This window comes from Phycodurus eques, chromosome 18, assembly GCF_024500275.1.
Source record: "Phycodurus eques isolate BA_2022a chromosome 18, UOR_Pequ_1.1, whole genome shotgun sequence".
Lineage (NCBI taxonomy): Eukaryota > Metazoa > Chordata > Actinopteri > Syngnathiformes > Syngnathidae > Phycodurus > Phycodurus eques.
The window spans coordinates 6,965,797-6,984,743 of record NC_084542.1 but is presented as its reverse complement, the minus strand read 5'-3'; the positions used below and the strand labels follow the sequence as shown (position 1 = coordinate 6,984,743).

General features: G+C 42.3%; 1 protein-coding gene across 2 annotated transcripts in view; it reads left to right on the top strand.

Moving 5' to 3' along the window:
* Positions 1-16,676, top strand: part of jag2b (jagged canonical Notch ligand 2b) — a 61,068-nt gene extending 44,392 nt beyond the window's left edge. For both annotated transcript variants that reach the window (XM_061704262.1, XM_061704261.1), the window contains 15 exons: positions 86-259; positions 2,577-2,739; positions 2,868-3,029; positions 3,598-3,711; positions 5,349-5,462; positions 5,592-5,705; positions 6,731-6,847; positions 7,006-7,033; positions 7,630-7,715; positions 9,276-9,389; positions 9,492-9,607; positions 12,088-12,336; positions 12,438-12,569; positions 12,924-13,074; positions 14,194-16,676. In XM_061704262.1, coding sequence (XP_061560246.1) covers positions 86-259; positions 2,577-2,739; positions 2,868-3,029; positions 3,598-3,711; positions 5,349-5,462; positions 5,592-5,705; positions 6,731-6,847; positions 7,006-7,033; positions 7,630-7,715; positions 9,276-9,389; positions 9,492-9,607; positions 12,088-12,336; positions 12,438-12,569; positions 12,924-13,074; positions 14,194-14,744 — 2,385 coding nt within the window. In that variant the 3' untranslated portion in view covers positions 14,745-16,676. The remainder of the gene's footprint in view (positions 1-85; positions 260-2,576; positions 2,740-2,867; positions 3,030-3,597; positions 3,712-5,348; positions 5,463-5,591; positions 5,706-6,730; positions 6,848-7,005; positions 7,034-7,629; positions 7,716-9,275; positions 9,390-9,491; positions 9,608-12,087; positions 12,337-12,437; positions 12,570-12,923; positions 13,075-14,193) is intronic.
* The last annotated feature ends 2,271 nt before the right edge of the window (positions 16,677-18,947 follow it).

Sequence of the window (18,947 nt, the reverse complement as noted above, 5' to 3'; positions counted from 1 at the left end):
GCGACTTAATGGTGTCTTTGACTCTGTTAGATGGTGCAATCCTTTTTTTTTTTTTTTTTTTCTCTCTTCCTTTTGTCTTTATTAGGAGGGCCCACGCGGTTACCGCTGCCAGTGCCCACCAGGCTTTGTGGGTTCTCACTGTGAAATCCAAAGGAATAAGTGTGACAGCAGACCCTGTCAGAATGGAGGCCAATGCCACGCTGTGTTAGGTGGCTTTGTGTGCCAGTGTCCATTGGAGTTTGCGGGACAACTGTGTGAGGTACGCATTACCTTTTGAGTAGTGGCTGGTAGCTCATCAATTGAATTTACATTCCGATTAAGGCACACAGACCAAACCAAACTGATGAGCAGACTTTATCAAGAATTGTATCGTTGCTCAAATTTAGTAAGAAATTGTACAGGAGGTGATCTGGGATGTAGGTCAACCTCAAATTAGTTTTTATTAGATTTCAAAAGGACTCTTCCCACAGGAAATGATGGACATTGAATTAATTAGTCAAATAGGGTCAAACTTGCACTACATCATCTACAATGTGTGGGCAGTAGTATTTTAACATTCTAACAGCCATACAAGTGTCAGATACTGTACTGTTGTGTTTTTACTGTGCAAGCTCGCTAGAAATTGCTGGAGTTTGAACCTGAAGACCACCTCCAGTTTGTTGTAAAAATTCTGCCCATAATTGGGAATATAAAAAATTCTGTTAAAAAGGCCGCAGTGAAAAATGAGCTGTATTATGAATTCTAGCTTAACCGAGATATACTTTGTGATATTTAACTATATTTTATTATTGTAGTTTGCAGTGGTGACACAACTGCAATATTTTAGTTACCTCAATTCAATGATATTAGTACAATAAATTGTACAGCTATTTCTTTTCACTTGTATCAAAGGCTAAAAAGGTGAGAAACTCTTAAATAAACAAGGGTAGGCAAGATTAGTTTCCAGAATCACTGCACATAGAGTCCAAAACGAGAGTCATCTTCAGTAAGCCACCTGTCCTGGTTGTACTGGCTATCACATGCTGTCTCTGTCGCCTCGCTGTAATCTGTTATATTTAGTGTGTTTGAAGCCAATGTAGGTTAGCTGTGAGGAAACTGATTCTGTTCTGCTTCTCTTGGGGCCTGAATGGAGGACATTGCTGGTCAGGAGCCAGTCCTGATTTAGCTTCTCCACTATATACACCAGCCTCGCTGAATGAGGTTACGCTGGGTTGCTGCCCGCTTACTACAAAACGCTCATGTCTGCCAATGGCGCTGTCTACATGCTTGTTAAAAAAATCTGCTTTCATAAGCAACGTATTTACTTACTTATTTGATGCATGATGATGATAACGAAAATAATGAAACTACTATAATAATATGACTAATATTTTAATTCTAACATTAAGAGAGTAAATTCAAACAATATAACGACAGTACGTGGACTGTAATAATTTTATTTGCTAATTTTGTTGTTTTACATTTGTATTTGTGTACAAACAAAGAACGATAATCCTTTCATGACTATTGGATGGCTATAGTAGCAAAGGTCCTGAAAGTTTCTCTTATGCCAGTAACAAATCTACAGGTTTATGTTTGTTGTAAAGTATGCAACACCAAATGTAATTTTCTTCGTCGAACAAAATGGATGTAATACATTTTTTAAAAAGTTAAGAATGATATAGGTTCCTTCCGTAACAGAAAATTAGTTTGCTAGTGGTCAATTAGAAAACATTGTTGTGCATAAAGGTTAAACCTGAATAAACATTTTTTGCATGGTCATGATGAAGATGTTGTAATACCAACCAACACCTGTTATGATTTAAAAGGGAAGAAAATGAAGAATTCTATAATGCCCTCCAAAATGACGTCCTCAACATAAGGCAATGCAAGGAAAACCACTCAAATATAATGATTTAGTCTTCCATGCTCTGACCACACACATCCAAATAGTAAAGAAAATTGGTATATGTGCATGACACTTGGGTTAAAATAAACTACGTGTGACCACAGACTTCACCCACTCCGCTGACCCGCACAAACTCTCCTGTTCAGCACCTTAAATGGCAACGGGTGCAGCCCAGCGTTTACGCACAGTAGTGATGTTTACAAAAACCTGGAGATTTTCCCTCCAACCTCTGTATTGAAGTGTTTAAAAAAAAAAAAAAAAAAAAAAAGGCCAAACATGCAGCCATGGTCATGAGCAGGGTGGTTCTTTTGCTAGTTTATCTTGACTTCGTTCACCAATCGTGTCAATATACAGTTTTACCAAATGTGTCTGCTAGCAATGTCTTTATCTTTTCCTTTTCCAGCTTTTGCTCTAGGCTAATTGAGCATGTCAGTGATGTTAAAACAAACGTGTGAATCTTCTTCATGAGCTTAGGGAAGGTTTCCAAGGCTGACTCGTAAACGTTTATCTTCATAAGGGAGGCTGGCATAAGCAAAGCTAAGCAGCCGGTGGGCCAAACAACCAGTTCAGTCATTCGTCGTCATTTTGTCCAGTTACAACTCTTTGGTTTCTTGGGATTGATGCACACAAATCTAGGCTTTATTTTGATTTGATTACAATATGTCTCCCATCTCTTTTATCCACCAAGATCCGGATCTCGTCCCCTTCGGATGCTTGCGATCCAAACCCGTGTGAGAACCAAGCCAAGTGCCACAGTATGGTCCAGGACTTCTACTGCGCATGTCCTGAGGGCTTTGAAGGAAAGACCTGCGAGCAACCCAAGGAGGACTGCAAAACCACACCTTGTCAAGGTAATCTTACATTGAAGTCAGACGCCGTGTGACAAAAGCCCATTTTACTATCTTCCTTAATCTGGGCTGCAACAAAAAGGCCGAATAGAGGAAGTAACCGTGCCGTTTATTTCTTTATTTGCTTGCAGTTATCGACAGCTGCACTGTTGCCATAGCGACTAACGACTCCACAGAAGTGCGGCACATCTCCTCCAACGTCTGCGGACCTCGAGGGCGCTGCGTGAGCGGGCTGACTGGCAACTTCACCTGCATCTGTGATCCAGGGTTCAGCGGCATCTATTGTCATGAGAGTACGTAGAGGGGAATTACAGCCATACACGAGAAGAGCACTCGGTACAGTGCAGACAGACCCACAATGCCGATTTGGATGCGCACCAAATTGATTGGATGTTTCACAAGATTGTCATAAGTGGGGAAAAATATATCGTGATGCAGATTAGCGCAAACATTTAAGGGTAATTCTGTGCCCCAAGTTTAATTGAAATCAACTTTTGTAGCTTTTAATTAAGGAATGAGCTATAAAATAGATGGACCAATTTGGATCAACCACAAAATGTACAAAAAAACAATTCTAGTCTCTTGTATGTCTGAATTTTGTCAAATGTGAGTAACAGTCACCTCAAAATTAAGGAAAACGTTGGAAAAAGTTGTGGAATGTTAGTAAATGTTTGAAAAAAGAAAATAAAATAAAATCCTTGATCAACACCAAAATGAAAAGTTCTTACTGGGCCCATGGCCCAACCTCCCACAACATTTGAAGTATCGCGGTTTTATATACTGTAGTTTTTGTTTCACCCTGATCACAAACCGAGAGACTAGCTACGAAAATCTAACCTCCGACTCTTCTTCATGTTTCAGACGTTAATGACTGCCTCAATAGTCCATGTAGAAACGGGGGAACCTGCATTGATGGCGTCAATTCGTTTCAGTGCTTCTGTCCTGACGGTTGGGAAAGTGAACTCTGCGACCTCAGTGAGTTCCCGACATGCACCCATATTTTCTACTTCTAACAAATCCACTGTCACTCAAACACTTGGGGGCTCATTTTCTAGGATCCCAAATAGCAGGTGCTGAATTTAGTGTTCACTGTAACAGATTGCGCACACTGTTGATGGGCGTTTTACTGTGATTGCGATCTTTTACTAAATTGTTGATTTACAAATTCTTAACATTGCATGCGCTGTTGGCAACGTGTGTAAAAGTAGTGGAGATTGACATATTTAAAAGCGGGTTTTGCCCCTTAGCTCTGATAGTATTCGCCATGGAACGTTTAGGAGAGCACCACAAGTACAAAATTTAAGTTTTAAATATTGGAATTGGAAGAGGCAAAAAAAATACTGAAGGATACTGAGTTACAGAAAAGAAATGTATCGCACCGATAATTTTGGGGACGCCAGCAACTCCACAAAAGCCATGTTTTTTTAAATTTTGCTTGCCCCCGAGTGTGTGGAAATTGTATATACCTGCGTGGGTTTTCTCCGGGCACTCCGGTTTCCTCCCACATCCCAAAAACATGCATGGTAGGTTAATTGAAGACTCTAAATGGCCCATAGGTGTGAATGTGAGTGCGAATGGCCGTTTGTTTATATGTGCCCTGCGATTGGCTGGCAACCAGTTCAGGGTGTACCCCGCCTCCTGCCCGAAGATAGCTGGGATAGGCTCCAGCACTCCCGCGACAAGCGGCTCAGAAAATGGATGGTTGGAGGTATGAAATGTTGCAGATGTGAGGAAATGCTGAGTCGATTTAATTTTATCGTAGGCGGGACGGCATGACGACTCCTTGTGACTGCCTCCAAGTCAGCCCTTAGGCTAGATCATTCAGAAGCTCCAAAATTGCATTGCTGGATATGTCACAGGTGTCAAACTGGTGGCCCGGGGGCCAGATCCAGCCTACAACATCATGTTATGTGGCCCGCGAAAGCAAATCATGTGTGTCGACTTCATGTTTCTTGTGAAAATACGAAAATTGGTGTCTTGTATAATGTTGAGATATTGCAAGCATTTTGAGACCAATCACCTTTTTTTGATAAATGTAATAGTTTTTTTTATTGGCTTCTGATTCTGATTTTAAAACTAGTTATCCATCAATTTGTTGTGTATGTCATTATATGAGACAATATTTTATATGGGTTCAGTCATAACGGCCCTCTGAGGGAAGCCATAACTACAATGTGGCCCGCGACAAAAATGAGTTTGACACCCCTGTGATATGCCGTGATGAGTTTTGTTTCTAGCCTTTCAAAAATGTTTCCACGAGCTGGAAAGGTCTCTTTTCCTCGTTGCCTCATTTTGCCTGCGCCTACCTTGTCGCGGTTATGCACAGTAGTGCGATTGGCACCTGCCTTTCAAATGCTGTATTTAAAGATGCAAAATCAGCCATCGCAATTCGTCTCTGGTTTGATCAATCACATTGCGCATGCTAGATTAATCTATTTGTATATAATCATCCCAGAATGCATGTGCCCGCTTAGTAGATAGTTTCCACATCTGTTTGCATGAGCAATCACGTTTGCGCCTGTTTTTGCACCCGCAAACCTTAAGTAAATCAGGCCTTCAGTGGTTTATTTAGGGCCAAACGGTGTAAAAGTCCTTTTCGCTGCCTTCCTCAGATGTCAACGAGTGCAGACACAACCCGTGTAAGAACGGCGGCCGCTGCGTCGACCTCGTCAACGACTTCTACTGCGAGTGTGCCGACAACTGGAAGGGAAAGACCTGCCATTCGCGTGAGTAACGAGTCTTTCGCACGTTGCAGTGGCCTCAAGTCCACCATGTTGTACATCTTGATAGTTTATATCCGTTTGCTGGTGTGGATGTGTGACATACAGTAAGTGTGTGTTTGTGATCTGGGACAGGTGAGAGTCAGTGTGACGCGACCACGTGCAGTAATGGAGGCACCTGCTATGATCACGGGGACACCTTCCGCTGTGCCTGCCCACCTGGTTGGGGAGGAAACACATGCAACACAGGTGAGGCCTTTGGAATGATCTGACTTCCCTTGCAATGCTTGAATTTTCAAGTCAGGCTGGCTGGGCAATATGGACTTAAATACACGATCTCAGATGTTTTTCACCAAAATCAGATATCCAATTTTTAATGACCTTTTCTCCACATAAATGAGATTTACAATTGTAATAGATTCTTATCCTTCATTTACAGAAAAAGCAAATAACAATAAGATTTCCTGTTTGTTTTTTCCCCTCTTGGGGTTTTCTTTATTACTCCTGATACTAAACGGTCTTTGAATTTTTTTTTTTTTTTTTCTTCCCAGCAATTTTCCCCCCTAGCATTAACTTGCATGAGCTTTCACAGAAATAATAACTAATTTTTTTTCCTCTTGCGATAATAAGAAAATAAAGGCTTCCCCTTGGGAACAAATGAACTTTTTGTTAAAACATACATTCTAAAGTTTGGACCCGTTTTCTAGAGCTATTAAATGAAAAACAGTGTCCAACCTTTTGACTGGTAGTGTATGTTTTAACTAAACGCCACCAGTGTTGACTGCGTATATTTCAGTTTGACATCTCTTGCTAATTAACCCTGCCTAATAAGTAGACTGAGCTTCTGTTTAAGTTGGGCACACATTGCCTGTTGGTGAAAGGCTTTTAGCAGTAAACACTGAAGAAGTTTTTTTTTTTTTTTTTTTTTTTTAATTAATGCTGCTTACCCAAATTTAGTTCGGTCTGCCATTAAAGTACCTTTAGCTCTAGTTCTGTGGTCTGGTGACAGAAAAATAACTTTTAACACTGGTAGCTAATAGACTTTAACTTCCTCTTTAAGTAAAGCCCCAACTTCTTTTTGAATGTTTCCTCTAAACCAAGTTGCAACTTTGTGTATTATAAATGTGCACTGAAGACATGGTCCCAAATTGTTTTAGGGCTAATGGTTATTAATGAAACAACAATTACTGAACTCGGCTCAAATGTGGTTTAACAAATGCATCCACGCTTTCCTTTTTTCATTAACAATCTTTGGTCTTTGAATATTTTGACAGCCAAGAACAGCACATGCGCCTCCAGTCCTTGCTTGAATGGTGGAACCTGCGTGGGAGGAGTAGACACCTTTACTTGCATCTGCAAAGAGGGCTGGGAAGGACCCACCTGCAGCCAAAGTAGGCTTTCTCTTCTTCTTCTATTTGTGCCTTTAAAAAAATGTGTGAAGTCTCACTGCCTTTGCCAATGTTATAAAAAAAATCGTAATAAAATCCAATTTGCTGCCTTAGACCGCTCACAAGCTTGCCACTAAATGTCTTTTGTGCTCCTTCAACAGATATAAACGACTGCAACCCTCATCCATGGTATGTATCGTTTCCTGCCTCACACACTCCAGTGCTGTCGTCAAAGCTACTCCACCCATCCTCCCCTCCATTTATCCCAGCCTCCCTCTTCTCTGCACTTCACACAGGCCTCGCAAGGCAGTAAGGGGTGCAGGGACTCCCTAAAATCAGTGGAAGTTGTCCTTAAATCAAGCCTCAAAGGGCCGTCTCACCGAGCATAGAGCTTTGGGAAATGAATAGGACAGGGAGAGGTGGAGTAATACCAACCACCCCATGGTGAATGCAGGTGGGGGGTGGAGAGGCAGAGGAGGAGGTAGTGCACATGTCCCTTTTCTTTCTGTGCGACCTGGAGGAGGGGATGCTGGGCTGGGCTTTGAGGAGGAATGGAAGAGTGGCATGATGAGAGGAGAGGAGGGGAGGGACTGGACACGCCTATTAGCATCTGAAAGGTGGAAGCTTGTATTGATGAGTTGAATTGAGCTTTGTAACCCCCCTAACACCACACACACACACACACACACACACAGACACACGATGTGCTTTGTTGCAAGTGGAAAGGATGTAGATCTTGTACACACACCCTCATCTAAGAATCATTTATGTCTGCCCTCTCTCAGTTACAATGGTGGTATCTGTGTGGACGGAGTCAACTGGTTTAGATGCGAGTGCGCCCCCGGGTTTGCCGGGCCTGACTGCAGAATCAGTGAGTACCAACATGAGGTTTATCTAATTATGAGGTGCATTAAAAAAATAAAAAAATAAATAAATACTTCGTTTATTGTGGGTCACATCAACAGCAAAATCCAAGCCCCGGACGGCGCCCTCTCGGCTTTTTCTTTGTCCCTCCAGGGGTCAGAGGTCACCCCTCCTCTTTACTCGCAGTCACACAATTGCCCACATAAGAGAAATTAACCAGTGACCCTGAAATTCTTCTTCTTTTCTCCTTTGTTATGGCCAGAAAGTGTCCACCTTTTCTGTCCAGCCTGAATTTAAGCTTTCTTATTCCGACTGTTTGTGTGAATCGCAAATGACAATGGCCGAAGTTCTTAGTGATCATGGGAGTCACTGCGGGAAAACAGCGAATGAGATGTTATTTCACACACTTATATTGCGGCTTTATTCTACCCCTGCCAAGAAAGATTTTCCCATTACATTTTGTCCATTAATCCATTTTGTCCATACTATCTTTTATATAATGGTCAAAAATGCGCATGACTCACATTTCTGCCCGATCGTATCTCATTTGCAGTGTCAAGTGCCAAATCATTTTCATCTGGGTCTGATCCAGATTGCGCATTTGGCAGAAAGGAATTGAACTGGAAAAATCACATTTAAAATGTTCAGACACTTATTTCATCAAACTAGGTTTTCATTTGTTGTGCCTACAGTGGATATAAAAAGTCTATACACCCCTGTTCAAATGCCAGGTTTTTGTGATATAAACAAAATGAGATGAACATTAATCGTTTAACCTTTTTCCACCATTAATGTGACCTAAATACAACTCCATAAAAAACTTTTAGAAACGGTAAAAATAAACCCCTTTGTGCCAGGTGTGTTGCCATGAGTTAACAATAGTTTGCATTTGATTGGTTAATTCTGAACACAGCCACATTCCTCATTTATAAGATTGTCCAAAATCTGTTTGTGGAGACTTAAAATATTCACTGTTTGTAGGATGTACATTTTGGTTCTCTTGTTCAGAAGACATTTTGGATCTTGATGAGCCTTTTACCTCTGTTTAGCTATTAATATTTCTAGACCAGTGGTTCTAAAACTTCTGACACCAAGGACCACTTAAAAAAAATCTTAGCCCTCCCTCCACCATCATGACCCACATTAGCATAGAGTAGCGTAGTAAGCTTAAGTGTCCATCACTGAGGACACAATGAGGAAAGGGTTTATTCCAAAGGCGTACATTTATCATTGTAAGCCACTGTAACATTGCGCACAGTTTGAACATTAACACTGCCTTTAAATGTAGGAAAATACAACAACAAATAAGAACTGATTAAATGCAAATGTATTGTACTAAAAAGGTAAATGCAACCGTACTGTATTTGGGCATTGATTCTTTCGTGTAGCACTAGTGGTACTTGTACCACACTTTGAGAATGACTATTCTAGACTATAGATGCTCGTATTTGCAATATGTTGCTTTTGAACAAGAAGTGTCCACAGGTCATCTTGCTTTGTGTCATAGGCAAAACCCCTGTTGTGCCCAGATCATTTTGCCTAATTGGTGCCCCTCTTTGTTCCTCAGACATCAATGAGTGCCAGTCTTCACCCTGTGCCTACGGCGCCACCTGCGTGGACGAGATCAATGGTTTCCGCTGCATTTGTCCGCTCGGTAGAACAGGAGTCCGATGTCAAGAATGTAAACACTTTTTCTATTATTTGGGACATAATGGCATCTATGGTGACATGTTATTCCTCATTCATACAGACAGGATGTTCAACATGTCTTGTGTGTGTAAAGTCATAGGTATTGGGAAGTCATGTCACTACGCCGGGCTGCAGTTTCCTCACGGCAGCCGCTGGGAGGAGGAGTGCAACAGCTGCTACTGTGGCAACGGAAAAGTGGACTGCACAAAGGTACCATTTATTCTGATGTAACTGTTTCATATATATATATATATATATATATATATATATATATACACACACACACAATTCCAATGAAGTTGGGACGTCGTGTTAAACATAAAAACAGAATACAATGATTTGCAAATCATGTTCAACCTATATTTAATTGAATACAAAGACAAGATATTTAATGTTCAAACTGATAAACTTTATTGTTTTTAGCAAATAATCATTAACTTAGAATTTTATGGCTGCAACACGTTCCAAAAAAGCTGGGACAGGGTCATGTTTACCACTGTGTTACATCACCTTTTCTTTTAACAACATTCAATAAACGTTTGGGAACTGAGGACACTAATTGTTGAAGCTTTGTAGGTGGAATTCTTTCCCATTCTTGCTTGATGTACAGCTTCAGCTGTTCAACGGTCCGGGGTCTCCGGTGTCGTATTTTACGCTTCATAATGCGCCACACATTTTCAATGGGAGACAGGTCTGGACTGCAGGCAGGCCAGTCTTGTACCCGCACTCTTTTGCTACGAAGCCACGCTGTTGTAACACGTGCAGAATGTGGTTTGGCATTGTCTTGCTGAAATAAGCAGGGGCGTCCATGAGAAAGACGTTGCTTGGATGGCAGCATATGATTCTCCAAAACCTGTATGTACCTTTCAGCATTAATGGTGCCTTCACATATGTGGAAGTTACCCATGCCATTGGCACTAACACAGCCCCATACCATCACAGATGCTGGCTTTTGAACTTTGCGTCCATAACAGTCCGGATGGTTCTTTTCCTCTTTGGCCCGGAGGACACGACGTCCACAATTTCCAAAAACAATTTGAAATGTGGATTCGTCGGACCACAGAACACTTTTCCAGTTTGCATCAGTCCATCTTAGATGAGCTCTGGCCCAGAGAAGCCGGCGGTGCCAACAGTTTGAACATTAAATATCCTGTCTTTGTATGGGAGGCGGGGGACATCGAGCCCGAGTGGACCATGTTCCGCACCTCGATTGCTGAGGCGGCCAACCGGAGCTGTGGCCATAAGGTGGTCGGTGCCTGTCGTGGCGGAAATCCCCGAACCCGTTGGTGGACACCAACGGTGAGGGATGCCGTCAAGCTGAAGGAGGAGTCCTATCGGCCTTTTTGGCCTGTGGGACTCCTGAGGCAGCTGATGGGTATCGGCTGGCCAAACGGAATACAGCTTTGGTGGTCGCTGAAGCAAAAACTCTGGTATGGGAGGAGTTCGGTGAGGCCATGGAGAAAGACTTCCGCACGGCTTTGAAGAAATTCTGGTCCACCATCCGGCGTCTCAGAAGGGGGAAGCAGTGCACCATCAACACTGTGTATAATGGGGATGGGGTGCTGCTGACCTCGACTTTGGACGTTGTGAGTCGGTCGGGAGAATATTTCGAAGACCTCCTCAATTCCACCGACACGCCTTCCCATGAGGAAGCAGAGTCTGGATTCTCTGAGGCGGGCTCTTCTATCTCTGGGGTTGAGGTGACCGATGTGGTTAAAAAGCTCCTCGGTGGCAAGGCCCCGGGGGTGGATGAGATTCGCCCGGAGTTCCTAAAGGCTCTGGATGTTGTGGAGCTGTCCTGTTGACACTCCTAAACATCGCGTGGACATCGTGGACAGTGCCTCTAGATTGGCAGACTGGGGTGGTGGTTCCCCTTTTTAAGAAGGGGGACCGGAAGGTGTGTTCCAACTACAGGGGGATCACACTCCTCAGCCTCCCTGGTAAGGTCTATTCAGGGGTGCTGGAGCAGTTCGCAACAGAGTGTGAAGCGGCTGGGATGAGAATCAGCACCTCCAAATCTGAGACCATGGTCCTCAGTTGGAAAAGGGTGGTGTGCCCTCTCCAGGTTGGGATGAGTTCCTGCCCAGGCGGATCGGTGCAGCGTCTGCAGTGATGCAGACTTTGTATCGGTCTGTTGTGGTGAAGAAGGAGCTAAGCCGAAAGGCGAAGCTCTCAATTTACCGGTCGATCTACGTTCCTACCCTCACCTTTGGTCACGAGCTGTGGGTCCGAAAGAACAAGATCCCGGATACAAGCGGCTGAAATGTGTTTCCTCCGCAGGGTGTCCGGGCTCTCCCTTAGAAATAGGGTGAGAAGCTCGGTCATCCGGTAGGATCTCAGAGTAGAGCCGCTGCTCCTCCACATCGAGAGGAGCCAGACGAGGTGGCTGGGGCATCTGATTCGGACGCCTCCCTGGTGAGGTGTTCCGGGCACGTCCAACCGGGAGGAGACCCCGGGGACGACCCAGGACACGCTGGAGAGACTACGTCTTTCGGCTGGCCTGGGAACACCTCGGGATCCCCCCGGAAGAGCTGGATGAAGTGGTTTGGGAGAGGGAAGTCTGGGCGTCGCTGCTAAAGCTACTGCCTCCATGACCCGACCTCGGATAAGTGGTAGAAAATGGATGGAGTACGTGATGACAACATGCAGAATTACTTTACCAAAACGTTGATTGGCCCATTCGACCGCAGGTCCAGTGCGGTCGCCGACCCTGCCGCCTCCAGTCCTCGGACCCGGAGCAGACCGTTCAGTCGTGCCCTGCTGGACGCGAGTGTGAACCACACAGATACCTCACATGTTTTTCGGCGCCTTGTCATCAGTGGGGGGTTTGCTCTCAAGCGCTCACGCAAACGACCACCAAGTGTCAGCCAAACAGTGGGCACCTGGACAACAACTGTGGCCGCATCACACTGGTTTTCAACAAAGACAAAGTCCCACTGGTGAGGCCCATCTTCTCGTGCTCTGTGATTTGTTGATATAAAATGTCCGGGGAGGCTCTTCATGTTATTGCTAATTACTATGATTTATTGTTTTCTCTCAGGGTACAACAGTGGAGAACATCTGCTTTGAGCTGAGATATCTCCCTGACACCAGAACCTTGGCAAAAGACCACACTCTCCTCCTGCTGTGTGACCTTTCTCATTCCAGTCAGGACGCTGTCGAAGTGGCCATCGTAAGTCCATGAACCCGAAATACTGCTTACCATGCGTGTTTTAAAAAAAATATATAAATATATCTACTTTTCATCATCTTTATCTCACTCTGCTGTATCATAATCTAATTTTCAGCATGCTTCCTCGACCGTGTCCTTCCCTTTCCTTGATTATATTCCATGGCAAATTCCCTAGTTTAAAGGATAACAAAAAAGTGTATTGCCAAATGATTACATTTATATAACGCTGTAATGTAACTCTGTTTAGTTGTATTAAATATTTCATTTAAGTAACGATGGCGACAAAGGGTTAGATGTTACTGGTGCCGATTTTTGGACTCACAGCTGCTGCATCTTCTCTGACTTGGTTGCCAGTCTTTCCAGCCCGAAGATCTCGCAGACCACAGCCTGATACAGGAGACGGCCAACACCATAGTGGGCACCTTGTCAAAGAGGCACAACAGCAGCATCATGTTGGCGGTCATTGAGGTCAAAGTGGAAACGCAGGTCACATCCCGTTCAGTGGGTCAGTACTGAACAGCGCCGGTCGGTGTTAATGAGCTTTTGAACCACATCAGTGAATTCAGACACTTTTCCACAAAAGGGTTCAGGTTAGTTGGGTTTGCAATGATACAGTCTGGAATGGTAACACATGATCTCCATGATAAATCCATTACTACACTAATTAGTAATTTCCAGTATTTCCCAACCAAGGGCACCGATTATCTTTGCATTTGATTAAAATAAGACATTTGGCAACTTCTGCTTTTACTTTGGCAAACAATAATCAACATCTTCCTCTATTTTTCTGACATGTTACGGACCAAAACAGTAAATGAATCATAATCGGTCAGTTGAATCTATTACGGAAATAATTATTGGCAGCTGTAGTATGAATAATCTGTAGTTGACGGTCTCAAAAGTCTATATCAAACTAGTAGCTCTTCACTTAATCAGTACCCAAGGAGTAGCTCGGTTTTAAAAAGGTTGGTGAGTACGTACGGCATCTCTCCCGCTCGTTTGATATTGCTTAATAGTTATTTGGTTTTCATTAATCATTCATCGGTTTATAAAGAGTAATCGGAAAAAATATTTTGCGATAAACTGTAGTGCAAACTAAATTTATATCTTATTATTCAACTAATCGATAGAATAATCGCTTCTATAAATATTTGATAGCTGAAGCCCTAATAAGTAGTAGCAAATAAATAATATTCTGAACATTTAAGTGAAATTGGTCACTTCCTCTCAGTGTGCTGAGGCACAGTGGTTTGGAATCACTGCAGTAGTCAAAAGGAGATCAGGAGACCCAGTTTGGCATGAATCAAGTTCAAATTTAGTGAGTTTATACCAAGTCTTGGGATGTGTTATCTCTACATTATCAGGTTAAATGATGTTTTTATTTACTGTATATGCCATTTACAGGCTGTAATTGAACGTGAACAGTGTCATAAACAGTTCCCCAGCGTGTTCCATTGTGGTCATCTACGACCATCCATTTATAGTTTTGGTGCCGTGTACATCGTTACGACAACACTGCTCACCAAAGTGAAAACTGAACTGCTTGGTGGACAAGTGGGCCTTCATTAAACTCGTAGTGACTCTGCTATGTAACTTCACTGACCCCTCTGTCATATATCAACAGACTACCTGGTGCCTCTGCTGTGCGTCATCTTCGGTTTGCTTTGCCTCTTCTGCATCGTCGTTTGCGTTTGGTGGACTCGCAAACGGAGAAAAGAGCGCGAAAGGAACGTGCGCTTACCGGCCGACGACAGCGTCAACAACCACTGGGAGCCAGTTCCGCTAGTGGTGGGACGTCAGCAGCAGCAGCAGCAACAGCAGCTGCTGAAAGAGAGCAACAGGGAGGCCGAGCAAGAGCGCAAAAAGCTCATGGAGCCCTCCTATCGGACGTGTGATGATGATGATGATGAGGAGGAGGAGGAGGAGGAGGAGACGGAAGGCGAGCTAGAGCTGGAGGAAGAGATGTGCGGAGCGGAGGCGGGAAAGCAGCCAGTTTATAAGTACTCAAAGACTGCGGTGCCGTCGAGTGGGGGGCTGATCTGCACTACGCGCAGTTCTAGTTCGCCCCTCAGAACGCCCCACCGGACCCCAGGCTACAGCCCCAAAGACAACCGCTGGAAAAATGTCAGCGCCGTCATGACTGGCCAGAAAGATGTCAGAGACCATTGTGTATAAGACATTTGAAGTATAGACTCGCAAAGTGGAAGCGAAGCTGCGAGGCAGCCTTTCTTTGTTTTGGACTGACTACCTTTTGGAAAAAAGAGGCTTTGTGTTTCAATAAGCCATTATTTGCTTTGTGATCGTCATATTTCTCACTGTCACCTGACATTTTCTTTTGATTTCAGGCAGCACAGTGGAATTTTTTTTTATGTTTTTGCTTCCGTTTGTATTTTTCTTTAATGATCTATTAAACCAAAATGTAACAATTTTCAGGAGTAAAAGAAGCCCGCTGCAATTTTTGTTCGTTTAACAAAAAACAAAAAAAAACCAACAAAAAAAAAAACATTTAAGAAACAATGAATCATTTGAAAGTAGAACAAAAAGGCTGTATAATTTTTGTTTGTTTTATAGACTGTTATGACTTTGAGAAGTCAGCATCTATGATGGGGCAGGGACAGATCCAAATTTTTAAGGTCCAAGAAGGGTTTTATTTGGTTGTTGAAAACCCTCCCTCGGCTTTACCCTCAAGTCCGCCTGAGGCCTCACACGCCAGCCTTACCAAAATACTCTGCTTGGGGGGGGGGAAAGGGGGAGAGAAACCCCAGTGCCTACTATGTGGCCTTCAATGATTTTTGTCCTGTCTCTCAATTTTCTTGGCTGAAAGCTCTGTTTGAGGATTTCTTTTGCAGTATTTGAGTTGGTAGCAAGTGCCTTTCTACGAGCCCGTTCGAGGCTCCGAGTCGCGCTGCCCTGTTTGACCTCCTTGTTTCCAAATCTCAAATGTCAATGTGTGCATTTAAAGAGTTCCATTTCACAGCAACGCCATTCAAGGTATTTGATCCAAACAGAAGTGATTACTCTGTACATATGTGTAAATACAAAACAATGGAGTCGCTGTGTATATTTGAAATAAGTAACTTAAGACAAGTCACACATTTTTATTATTATTATTATTGTTATGATTAATATTATTTTAATTTTTTTTTTTTTTTTACAATGCCATTCCTTTTATTTATGCCAGTCAAAATTGGCAAGTTTTATAAAATGTCCAATATCCAGAGTCACACAGTAAAGAACCTTTACAATGAGGTACCACCCATGAAGGTCTTTTTGAAGGGTTTAAAAATGGTTTGTTGCAGGGAACCTGGCGACTACTTTTTTTTTTTTTTTTTTTTTTTTCCCCCCCCTGATTTTTACTTCACTTACCAAATCGGTGATACTTTGCTACTAAATTAAACAGAGAATAATGTTGAATAAGGCCAACTCACTGCAGTTTGTCACTCGGAATGACCAATTCTGTGCTATATTTTTCTTGGTCAAATCACCAATGTTATTCCAACTCAGCATTTAAATGTATTTTTTTTTTTGTTCTCTCAGGATTTGGCCCAACATAGCAGCCTTAAAGTGTTTTACCAGTGCAACACGAACCATTTCTAAGCCCATCATAAACCTTTTTTGTTTCAGGTGCCTTAATGTATTGAGTGATGCATTATTTGTGTAATCAGTTGTCATCATTTTATGTTTTTGTTTTGTTTTCACAAGTTAACTCTTTGAAACGTGTGTTGTATTGTGGCGTGTTTTATTCGCCTTCATAAAGTGCTTTTCCTTGTCTCACTTTGCTTTCATTGAGATTTCTGGCTGATATAATGACAGAATTGAAAAGGAAGAAGGAGAAACAAAGAAAAAAAAAACAACTATCCACATTGTTTAAGTGTCATTAATGTGGATAGCAGTAGGTCAAATATGGACAAAACTCATTATCTTCATGTTTGGTTTCAAGGCTTTAATGAAGGGAACAATGTTTGCAGATGCTACCTTGCAAGTGTATTTGTTTCAGTTACCAACTCAGTCCAAAAATGGCTCATATCAAAGTTTAACTCATTTTTCATATGTAAGACCATCATGCTTTCTGTTATGGGACACAGTAAAAATAAAGAATTAAAGTGGCATCACGTGCTGGTGTAAAAACTCAATCCTGTATGCCTATTTCATACATTTTGTTTTTCCCCCCACACTTTGTTAAAAAGGTTTTCTTTTAGTGACTGTTTCATGGGCAGTTATTCAAGCTGTTTTGAAACATTTTGATCACACTTGTAATATTTGCTTTTCTGCACCAACTAAAAATGAGCAAAGGCGATTATGCAGCCACAGCGATGAGTTCACTGTCAGAACTGCAGCATGTAGCAGCAGCTCACACATTGAAAACTAACAGGAACTTTCAGAAAAATAACCTTTTGCATCTTTCACATTTGACCTAATTTTCATCAGCAATCTTTATATTTTCAAAACCAACTAAATTAGTACATGCTGTGGACAGACTCTAACTCCTGGGCGTTGAGTTTGACACCTGTGCTTTAAACCCTCTCTTCTAATGCATTGTTCTCATCTCTCTTACTGTATATCAAGTCGAATGTGCTGCTTTTTATCTTTTTATTTGATACGGCATCCATGAAAAGAAGAGAAGTTGAACTGCCCTTCTCCGTATTTATCCTTGCCCACGTCCGTGTGGGCTGACTGGGCTGAATCAATCGATCCGAAATTGCTCAGCAGCCTCTCCAGCGCTCTTTAGTAAACCAATAGAACTTCATCTCCTGTTCTGGGCTCATCCCGTCTCCACCAATGGGAAGGCTGGCGTGATGTTCCCGGTCACATGAAGATGTGAATGTTTCATGAGTAATATTATGAGGCCGAGCAGGGCGGGCTGGTACACTTTTCCTCCTCGACTCCCATGGGTGCCCACGTTAATGAGACGTTCCCTGGTCGGTAAGATCGGATCGACTTACACAGACGAGGATAATGTTTATGGAAATATACTGTATGTATGTAGATGACAAAAAATGATTTAAGCATCCTTTCAGGTTTTATTGACACTGTTCACACTGTTTATTACTGTGGATGGAGTATTACTGTCACAGTAATAACCTTAGCCCCTTGACATCTTAAAAAAAAACATAACATCATGTTTATTTACTGTGATTTCCTAGTACAAAGTAGTTCTAACTCCTGTACATCCTGTGTGCATCAATACACCGCACTGATCCCAGACTGCATCAGTAAACTGACACCACACTTGAGAGGTTGCCAAGGACTCACTGCATGCTGTATGCTCGCTAGTAAACCTGTAGTCGTACACTGAGTATGCTCATGGAGAGCTACAACAACCAAACATTTGGTTTTTCAAAGCAGAAAACACAGACACACACACAACATCATCATCATGTATATGTAAGAAATTAAGTAAGTAGCAGGCACGTGTACAGGCGGTTTTGGAGGCAGGTGCTCAAGCCAAATAAAGTGCACCCATTGCCAATATTATTCAGACAATTGGGAAAAAAAACAGGAGTATATGTATTATGTTTTTATTTCTGTTAACACAATCAACACAGTCAATAATATAATTATTAACAGTTGATATAAAAAGTCTACACACCCCTGTGGTTTTTGTAATACATAAAAAATGAGACCAAGATGAATAATTTTGAAACCCGTTTTCCACCATTAGTTAACCTATATCCTCTGCAACCAAATTGAAAATATACACTATTTTAGAGAGGGGAAGTAAAAATAAACAACTGAGATAACAAAACCCTAAAGCGTTAATGTCATATATCATATGTATTCATATGTATAATTCTCCCAAGGACTCATACAAACTTCTTTAGATATCGAAACACTTTGGGTGGAATTGATGACACAGAGGATATTTTTTATTTTTTAAATATTGATAAATCAAGGGGGGAAAATGGGCTCCAGAAAAAAAGGGCTAATTTTTCATCCAGGCAAAAAGGCAGGTGCTCGAGCACCACTTGGGGTCTATGTATACACGTGACTGGTAAGTAGCAATACCGTTCAGTATGAGGCAGTGAAGTTCTACACCACTGCAAACGTCAACTACAATAATTAACATTCTGTTGATCGAATACGCCGACACGTCGGTACCGCTCTTGTGTCGGATCTCCTTAAATGTAGATTGTGCAAGTGTACCTAATAAAGTGTCCAGTGTGTGTACATTTAATAACTTGGTCTTGTTGCTGTTTGTTGTGACACGGCTACTTTACAGTACATGTTAGCCATGGGAGTCATTTCATACTCACATGTCAGATTTTGTTGCACTGACAGCAAAAAGGGGCAAAGGGCAAAGGAGGGGAAAGAAATTGTGAATTTGCAACCACTTTCTATCTTCTGCTAGTAGTCCATGTCCACACGCACGCACGCATG